The sequence below is a fragment of the Liolophura sinensis genome, chromosome 11, assembly GCF_032854445.1.
Source record: "Liolophura sinensis isolate JHLJ2023 chromosome 11, CUHK_Ljap_v2, whole genome shotgun sequence".
In the NCBI taxonomy this organism is placed as follows: domain Eukaryota; kingdom Metazoa; phylum Mollusca; class Polyplacophora; order Chitonida; family Chitonidae; genus Liolophura; species Liolophura sinensis.
Window position 1 is genome coordinate 32,512,070 of NC_088305.1, and position 11,189 is coordinate 32,523,258.

Genomic DNA, 11,189 nt, shown 5'->3' on the forward strand with positions numbered 1-11,189 from the left:
GATGAAATTTGCATTTTTTTCACTTCTGTTCGTAGAAATATTTGGACTTTAAGAGGTCAGCTGAATCTAAAACTTGAAACTGACTACAATGATTATTAAGGGCAAAATTGAAAAGGTTGCCCACCGGCCCGAAATACTGATATCCCAAACCATATTCTAGGCGTATAAACACTGCAGTACTGATGACAATAATAACTTTAACAGAAAAAAACCAGAGGAATAGTAATTTCTGAGATTTTAAGTACTGCACAGCATGCTGGCTAGGATATCCCCACACTTACACTAACTGCAAAATGTCCTCCAACACCATGCAGACAAAGCCATTTCTCTGATGGAAATGATACACTCTAGTGAAGAAATCATCCAGGTTCTTTATGTGGTTCCAGCGAGCTGTAAAGAAAGAAGATGAATGTCAGTTATACTGTCCATTTATTCTTGACAAGCTAGCACTGTCTCACACAATCATGTCAGCTGGTGTCTAACCAAGAAAAGCAGTGGCAATGGAATATCCCGGGGGGCAGGTGCTTGTGAGGATTGTGGTTGATGCACAAATCCTCTGGATATATGTAACCATGAGCATAGAAGGAGATTGCACATGTTGAATTGCAGCTGTCTCTGGTGTGGTTGCAATTTAAAGTCAGCAGAGGGCAGTGGATTACAGCAGGAACTCTGGTTTCCTTGGCCCACAAATTTGATGGCTGAAATGTTCTTCAGTACAACTCATTTCCCACACAGCTATGTGTGGACGGATCTTGGTAAATTTTGACACTCACTTCCTGTAGCAGTAAATCTATAACCATCACTTTATACCATTATTACTGGAACGGACATTGTGAATCATGATGCCCACTTCCTATAGCAGTAAATCTATAACCATCACTTTATACCATTATTACTGGAACGGACATTGTGAATCATGATGACTGCTTCCTGTAGCAGTAAATCTATAACCATCACTTTATACCATTATTACTGGAAGGGACATTGTGAATCATGATGCCCACTTCCTATAGCAGTAAATCTATAACCATCACTTTATACCATTATTACTGGAAGGGGCATTGTGAATCATGATGACTGCTTCCTGTAGCATTAAATTTATAACCATCACTTTATACCATTATTACTGGAAGAGACATTGTGAATCATGATGACTGCTTCATGTAGCAGTAAATCTATAACCAACACTTTATACCATTATAACTGGAAGGGACATTGTGAATCATGATGACTGCTTCCTGTAGCAGTAAATCTATAACCATCACTTTATACCATTATTACTGGAAGGGACATTGTGAATCATGATGACTGCTTCCTGTAGCAGTAAATCTATAACCATCACTTTATACCAGTATTACTGGAAGAGACATTGTGAATCATGATGAATGCTTCCTGTAGCATTAAATTTATAACCATCACTTTATACCATTATTACTGGAAGAGACATTGTGAATCATGATGACTGCTTCATGTAGCAGGAAATCTATAACCATCACTTTAACCATTATTACTGGAAGAGAAACTGTGGATCATGATACCCGCTTCCTGTAGCATTAAATTTATAACCATCACTTTAACCATTATTCCTGGAAGGGGCATTGTGAATCATGATGCCCACTTCCTGTAGCAGTAAATCTATAACCATCACTATATACCATTATTACTGGAAGGGACATTGTGAATCATGATGACTGCTTCCTGTGGCAGTAAATCTATAACCATCACTTTATACCATTATTACTGGAAGAGACATTGTGAATCATGATGACTGCTTCCTGTAGCATTAAATTTATAACCATCACTTTATACCATTATTACTGGAACGGACATTGTGAATCATGATGACTGCTTCATGTAGCAGTAAATCTATAACCATCACTTTAACCATTATTACTGGAAGAGACACTGTGGATCATGATACCCGCTTCCCGTAGCATTAAATTTATAACCATCACTTTAACCATTATTCCTGGAAGGGGCATTGTGAATCATGATGCCCACTTCCTGTAGCAGTAAATCTATAACCATCACTTTAACCATTATTACTGGAAGGGGCATTGTGAATCATGATGACTGCTTCCTGTAGCAGTAAATCTATAACCATCACTTTATACCATTATTACTGGAAGGGACATTGTGAATCATGATGACTGCTTCCTGTAGCAGTAAATCTATAACCATCACTTTAACCATTATTACTGGAAGAGACATTGTGAATCATGATGACTGCTTCCTGTAGCAGTAAATCTATAACCATCACTTTATACCATTATTACTGGAAGGGGCATTGTGAATCATGATGCCCGCTTCCTGTAGCAGTAAATCTATAACCATCACTTTAACCATTATTACTGGAAGGGACATTATGAATCATGATGACTGCTTCCTGTAGCAGTAAATCTACAAACATCACTTTATACCATTATTAATGGAAGAGACATTGTGAATCATGACGACTGCTTCATGTAGCAGTAAATCTATAACCAACACTTTAACCATTATTACTGGAACGGACATTGTGAATCATGATGACTGCTTCCTGTAGCAGTAAATCTATAACCATCACTTTATACCATTATTACTGGAAGGGACATTGTGAATCATGATGACTGCTTCCTGTAGCAGTAAATCTATAACCATCACTTTATACCATTTTTACTGGAAGGGACATTGTGAATCATGATGACTGCTTCCTGTAGCAGTAAATCTATAACCATCACTTTATACCATTATTACTGGAAGGGACATTGTGAACCATGACGACTGCTTCATGTAGCAGTAAATCTATAACCATCACTTTAACCATTATTACTGGAAGAGACATTGTGAATCATGACTGCTTCCTGTAGCAGTAAATCTATAACCATCACTTTATACCATTATTACTGGAAGGGGCATTGTGAATCATGATGCCCGCTTCCTATAGCAGTAAATCTACAAACATCACTTTATACCATTATTACTTGAAGGGACATTGTGAATCATGATGCTGGCTTCCTATAGCAGTAAAAATATAACCATCACTTTAACCATTTTTACTGGAAGGGACATTGTGAATCATGATGACTGCTTCATGTAGCAGTAAATCTATAACCATCACTTTATACCATTATTACTGGAAGGGGCATTGTGAATCATGATACCCGCTTCCTGTAGCAGTAAATCTATAACCATCACTTTAACCATTATTAGTGGAAGGGACATTGTGGATCATGATACCAGCTTCCTGTAGCATTAAATTTATAACCATCACTTTAACCATTATTACTGGAAGGGGCATTGTGAATCATGATGCCCACTTCCTGTAGCAGTAAATCTATAACCATCACTTTAACCATTATTACTGGAAGGGACATTGTGGATCATGATACCAGCTTCCTGCAGCATTAAATTTATAACCATCCCTTTAACCATTATCACTGGAAGGGGTATTGTGAATCATGATGCCCACTTCCTGTAGCAGTAAATCTATAACCATCACTTTAACCATTATTACTGGAAGGGGCATTGTGAATCATGATGCCCATTTCCTGTAGCAGTAAATCTATAACATCACTTTATACCATTATTACTGGAACGGACATTGTGAATCATGATGACTGCTTCCTGTAGCAGTAAATCAATAACCATCACTTTATACCATTATTACTGGAAGGGACATTGTGAATCATGATACCCACTTCCTGTAGCAGTAAATCTATAACCATCACTTTATACCATTATTACTGGAAGGGGCATTGTGAATCATGATGACTGCTTCCTGTAGCAGTAAATCTATAACCATCACTTTAACCATTATTACTGGAAGGGGCATTGTGAATCATGATGACTGCTTCCTGTAGCATTAAATCTATAACCATCACTTTATACCATTATTACTGGAAGGGGCATTGTGAATCATGATGACTGCTTCCTGTAGCATTAAATTTATAACCATCACTTTAACCATTATTACTGGAAGGGGCATTGTGAATCATGATGCCCACTTCCTGTAGCAGTAAATCTATAACCATCACTTTAACCATTATTACTGGAAGGGGCATTGTGAATCATGATGACTGCTTCCTGTAGCAGTACATCTATAACCATCACTTTATACCATTATTAGTGGAAGGGGCATTGTGAATCATGATGACTGCTTCCTATAGCAGTAAATCTATAACCATCACTTCATACCATTATTACTGGAAGGGACATTGTGAATCATGATGACTGCTTCCTGTAGCAGTAAATCTATAACCATCACTTTATACCATTATTACTGGAAGGGACATTGTGAATCATGATGACTGCTTCCTGTAGCAGTAAATCAATAACCATCACTTTATACCATTATTACTGGAACGGACATAATGAATCATGATGACTGCTTCCTGTAGCAGTAAATCTATAACCATCACTTTATACCATTATTACTGGAAGGGACATTGTGAATCATGATGACCGCTTCCTGTAGCAGTAAATCTATAACAATCACTTTATACCATTATTACTGGAAGGGACATTGTGAATCATGATGACTGCTTCCTGTGGCAGTAAATCTATAACCATCACTTTATACTATTTTTACTGGAAGGAACATTGTGAATCATGAGGACTGCTTCCTGTAGCAGTAAATCATTCAACATAATGGCGACTGTGTTACTTGATCTGGAATTTCGATAATACTATGTTATATGGCAATCACAGTCAGTGACTGTGTTAGCTGATCTGGAATTTCCATAATACTATGTTATATGGCAATCACAGTCAATGACTGTGTTACTTGATCTCGAAATTCTGTAATACTACGTTATACGGCAATCACAGTCAGCAAATTTACTTCATGTAGCAGTAAATCTATAACCACCACTTTAACCATTATTAGTGGACGGGGCATTGTGAATCATCATGCCTGCTTCATGTAGGAGTAAATCTATAAACACCACTTTATACCATTATTATTGGAAGGGACATTGTGAATCATGATAACTGCTTCATGTAGCAGTAAATCTATAACCATCACTTTATACCTTTATTACTGGAAGAGACATTGTGAATCATGATGCCCACTTCCTGTAGCAGTAAATCTATAACCATCACTTTATACCATTATTACTGGAAGCGACATTGTGAACCATGATGACTGCTTCCTGTAGCGGTAAATCTAAAACCATCACTTTATACCATTATTACTGGAAGGGGCATTGTGAATCATGATGCCCACTTCCTATAGCAGAAAATCTTTAACCATCACTTTAACCATTATTAGTGGAAGGGACATTGTGAATCTTGATACCCACTTCCTGTCGCAGTAAATCTATAACCATCACTTTATACCATTAGTACTGGAAGAGACATTGTGAATCATGATGCCCACTTCCTATAGCAGAAAATCTATAACCATCACTTTAACCATTATTAGTGGAAGGGACATTGTGAATCATGATACCCACTTCCTGTAGCAGTAAATCTATAACCATCACTTTATACCATTATTACTGGAAGGGACATTGTGAATCATGATGCGCGCTTCATGTAGCAGTAAATCTATAACCATCACTTCATACCATTATTACTGGAAGAGACATTGTGAACCATGATGACTGCTTCCTGTAGCAGTAAATCTATAACCATCACTTTATACCATTATTACTGGAAGAGACATTGTGAATCATGATGACTGCTTCCTGTAGCAGTAAATCTACAACCATCACTTTATACCATTATTACTGGAAGAGACATTGTGAATCATGATGCGCGCTTCATGTAGCAGTAAATCTATAACCATCACTTCATACCATTATTACTGGAAGAGACATTGTGAACCATGATGACTGCTTCCTGTAGCAGTAAATCTATAACCATCACTTTAACCATTATTACTGGAAGGGACATTGTGAATCATGATGACTGCTTCCTGTAGCAGTAAATCTATAACCATCACTTTATACCATTATTACTGGAAGAGACATTGTGGATCATGATACCCGCTTCCTGTAGCATTAAATTTATAACCATCACTTTAACCATTATTACTGGAAGGGGCATTGTGAATCATGATGACTGCTTCCTGTAGCAGTAAATCTATAACCATCACTTTATACCATTATTACTGGAAGAGACATTGTGAATCACGATACCCACTTCCTGTAGCAGTAAATCTATAACCAACACTTTATACCATTATTACTGGAAGGGACATTGTGAATCATGATGACTGCTTCCTGTAGCAGTAAATCTATAACCATCACTTTCTACCATTTTTACTGGAAGGGACATTGTGAATCATGATGACTGCTTCCTGTAGCAGTAAATCTATAACCATCACTTTATACCATTATTACTGGAAGGGACATTGTGAATCATGATGACTGCTTCCTGTAGCAGTAAATCTACAACCATCACTTTATACCATTATTCCTGTTGCAGTAACTCCACAAGCCTTACTCACTGTTAATATTGGAAAGAGTCTGGAGAATCATGACACCCACTGTTACTTAAGATTATTACTTGAAGAGGGACCGGATGAATCATAACACCCATTACATGTACATTGTACAGGTTCATCTACAACTGTTACTTACGATTATTACTTGAAGAGGGACCGGATGAATCATGACACCCATTACATGTACATTGTACAGGTTCATCTACAACTGTTACTTACGATTATTACTTGAAGAGGGACCTGATGACTCATAACACCCATTACATGTACATTGTACAGGTTCATCTACAACTGTTACTTACGATTATTACTTGAAGAGGGACCGGATGAATCATAACACCCATTACATGTACATTGTACAGGTGCGTCTACAACTGTTACTTACGATTATTACTTGAAGAGGGACCTGATGAATCATAACACCCATTACATGTACATTGTACAGGTGCGTCTACAACTGTTACTTACGATTATTACTTGAAGAGGGACCTGATGAATCATAACACCCATTACATGTTCATTGTACAAGTGCGTCTACAACTGTTACTTACGATTATTACTTGAAGAGGGACCGGATGAATCATAACACCCATTACATGTTCATTGTACAAGTGCGTCTACAACTGTTACTTACGATTATTACTTGAAGAGGGACCTGATGAATCATGACACCCATTACATGTACATTGTACAGGTTCATCTACAACTGTTACTTACGATTATTACTTGAAGAGAGACCTGATGAATCATAACACCCATTACATGTACATTGTACAGGTGCGTCTACAACTGTTACTTACGATTATTACTTGAAGAGGGACCTGATGAATCATGACACCCATTTTGTATTGAGGTAAATCTATAACTACTGCTCACCGTTATGACTGGAAGGAACTTAGTGAATCATGACACCCATTTTGTATTGAGGTAAATGTATAACCACTGCTTACCGTTATTACTGGAAGGGACCTGGTGAATCATGACACCCGTTTCATGAAGAGGTAACTCTGTATCTTCTTCTTCATCATCGTCATATGTGCCCAGAGCCTGGTAGCCTGTTTCATACTGCGCCATTGTCTCCTCCTTACCAACACTAACTCTGTACAAAAAAAAAACTTTACTCTGTATAAAATAATAATTCTATGTTATATGGCAATCACAGTCAATGACCATGTTACTTAATCTGGAATTTCTGTAATACTGTACCTTTATTTCATCTTTAGTTTGGTACCTTATCTAAAAATGCATATTTAAATGCACACAAGCCCCTGAAAATTTGAGGTCAACATTTGTTTTTCTGCATACCTACAGTCCAGCTTTCACCTTGTTCATAACTAACACCTAATACTTGCCACAAGTCCAGGCATTAAAAGTGTCTCGTAATGAAAAAATGTGTTCCCTCCTGTAATTAATTGGCTTTTATATTATAGAAAGAGATTCTGTTTTGGATTTTGAAAAATTTTGACTGATTGATTTGGATTGCTTGAAATCATTCGTAGGTCATTTGGAGTTCAACAAGGTTGCCTTCACTGGAATACCCACCCACGCCCTCATCTCCAAAGTAGTTCAAACAGCAAAGTTACGTGTAGTTAAAAGAAAAGAGAACAAATAACATTTGACCATAGTTATTTCTGATTAGGAGTGGAAACACACTTAAACAACTACCACCATGTTACATTTCTCAGGTGCTTGGTAATTATTCATATTTTCAAGCATACAGGTTTCTCACAAGGAGCTAAATGGGCAAAATCCTGATTTCTGCTGATTCCTAAAATTTACTAACTACGTACAGGACGCTGAAACTATCACGTCTGAAGGCCAGGAAAATTTGGATTACTTTTCCTAGATTACTTTTCTTACCTAAGAGCTATGTTTTTTATTTTTCATGCTAAAATGGTCTTCAATGCCTATCTCACCGGGATTAAATTCGCTTTGTTTCCACTTCCAGTACGCGAATCATGTGACAAAAGATTCTGTAATACATCATTTCTCCTTCACTTTTACCCTCGTCGGTACTTCAAGGTGTCCTGTGAGTCTCACAAAGCCTGTAGTTCGTGGAAAAAATATCAATAATGGGCAAAATCCATAAAAAAAAAACACGTAAATGAGTGACTTATCTGGACACAGTGTCATTGTCTGGTGAATTCTATCCCATGATATAATTTATTAATTTATTTATTTGATTGGTGTTTTAGGCCGTACTCAAGAATATTTCACTTATACGACGACGGCCAGCAAGACGGCTAACCAACTGAGCCACAGAGCCCCCCCGACCCCCACCCAATGATATGACATATCAAGATAATGAGCAGTGCAACAAAAGTAAGTTCCCCCTAAAATGTTGTTTGATATCTCCCGTGGTATGTATCAGATCGCAATGAAATTGTACACACACTATCCCAGTAATCAGGCAGGCGCGGTATATCAAGGATTAACATGCAGGTGCAGTTTTGCGCTAATGGGCATGCGCAAAACTGAAAATCTGTCAATTTTGAAAATTTCATAAAAGGAGTTTTGATTACATCACAAAATTCATGTTACCAGTTGTGATATATTCATGTGGGTGGGCATTAAGGACACGACACACACCACAAGAAATTCATGCGGTTAAACTTGACATGCATCGGGTCCGAGGTGACCAATATAGGATTCTCAGACCTGAATCGCCCATATTACTGTCCAGAAGTCTTGGACATTCAATGTGACACGTTCTGTGACTGTGGTATACCATGCCTGGATTATGCCATACAGGCAGGGTGATTGCAATTGGCCTTTTGGAGGCTAACACCCCTGTAAAACAGGCTGCACATCAAATGGGGATGACACAAGACGCCTCTGGGAAATTGCGAGCGAAGTTTCTTGCATCAGATGTTAAGAAGTGGAAGGCCCAGGGCAACCACACAGGGCAAGATCAGCGGATCGAAAACGTCGCACTAAGGAACAGAACGACATCAGGTTTGCAAGTCTGATTGTACCAGATCGAGATTATCTTACATGCTGGTGTCAGGGCTAGACAGTTGAGTGCCCAAACAATCAGGAGATGCCTAAAAGCTGTTGGAGTATGTCCCAGGCAGCTGGTGAAGAAAGCCTTATTGCTTTGCCGTCATAAGATAGCGCCTCTGCAGTGGGCGACAAATACAGTTCGATGGACTAGACGACAAGGGGCAACGTTCTTTCCACTGTCGAAACGCATGTGTCCCCGTCATGTTGACTCTAGGAGACGTGTAGCATCGGCAGGGTGAACTGCATGCAACCAGTAACGCTGCTGGCTACTTTGCTCAAATTTTGTTGACATGTTGACTGCATGTTTTACCCTACATAGCCGCTGTTGGAGATGGATTTGCTATCATGGATGACAATGAGCATCCAAATTGTGCAGGGATTGTGAATGACTTCTTCCAAACTGAAAGCATTAACCAGATCCAGTGGCCCGCATGTTCTCCAGATCTCAACTCCATCAAACATCTTTGGGATCAGTTGAAATAATCAGTCTATCATCGAGTTGGGATGGAATCCACTCTTGACGATAGGAGACACCTCCTTTAGGAATAGTGCTTAGCCATCCCGCAACGTCAGATCATACGCCTCATCAACATGTGCGAGCACGTTGTCGAAATGTGATACAACCTCGTGGCGGCTACACACAATATTGATAATTACTGGTCTTCGAGTGAAAATGATCAAATTCTGCGATAAAATAAAGAGTTGGTGTTAAAACATCTGCTTGACTCCTTTTATGAAATTTTCAAAATCGACCAATTTTTAGTTTGTGTATGACAATTAGCCCACAACTGCACCTGCACGTTAATCCTTGATACACTGCGTTCACCTGATTACTGACAGAGATTGTGGAAAATTTCACTGCCATCTGGTACATACCACGAGAGATATCAAACGTTTTAGGGGGAACTTACTTTTGTTGCACTGTTTATATGACACCAATCTATCTCTTTGATGGGCAAGTTTTTTTGGACATCCATTCTTTCCACAAGGAAAGTCCCTAAACGGCAGGTCTTAGAAAATATCTTTTGGCGGGATTTCGCAGCTACTGAGAATTTGCGCTTGTTCTCAAAAGTACTGAAAGTGAAATTTGATTCCACAGGCCATTAAGAAACACAGTCTACATGCACACAGCTCATTATGACAGCTTTGCATCATTCTTGTCATAACTGACAGGACCCAATCCATCAAAATGTGTAATAATAAAGGATGCTTACATTTCACTTGCATTCAGTCTATTCAGTTATTGAATACTCATATACTGAGGTCGAAAAGGTCGACCTTAAAATCGACGCAGTGTCACTGTCAGTAAACATGAAACACGCAATTCATCTTAAACAGCAAGAAACAGCCATATCACACAACTTACCACTAAATCTACCAGTTTCTTAATCATTCCAAAACACTCATAATTTGCCTTCGTCTAAATTTAAATCTGATTGAATGCTGACTAGCTTTTGCTATGATAGGCGTCTGTCAAAAGACGCATTTCCACTTCCGATCAAAACACGGATGTTGTTAATGTCTAGAATGCACCAAATAATTCAAAGGCGATGAATTGGTTAAAATTATTTTCTCATAGTTTTTTCAGCATACGCTGAAGATGATGTAAATTTATATATATATATATTTTTTTCTTTTTTAATTTGTTTCAACATGTAATTTTTTTAAGTAGCCTATACTATTTGACAATACGTCGATCGCTCTATGGACAGGTTCCATGCAAATATAGTAAGATGGCAGTAGGACTCTTGTAACC

At 38.2% G+C, this 11,189-nt stretch overlaps 1 protein-coding gene across 1 annotated transcript in view; it reads right to left on the bottom strand.

Annotated features, from left to right (window-relative positions):
• Positions 1 to 10,935, bottom strand: part of LOC135477435 (autophagy-related protein 9A-like) — a 45,762-nt gene extending 34,827 nt beyond the window's left edge. The window contains exons 1-4 of the mRNA XM_064757536.1: positions 10,800 to 10,935; positions 8,347 to 8,475; positions 7,381 to 7,529; positions 282 to 390 (exon numbers count right to left, since the gene is read on the bottom strand). Coding sequence (XP_064613606.1) covers positions 282 to 390; positions 7,381 to 7,504 — 233 coding nt within the window. The 5' untranslated portion in view covers positions 7,505 to 7,529; positions 8,347 to 8,475; positions 10,800 to 10,935. The remainder of the gene's footprint in view (positions 1 to 281; positions 391 to 7,380; positions 7,530 to 8,346; positions 8,476 to 10,799) is intronic.
• Positions 10,936 to 11,189: the final 254 nt, after the last annotated feature.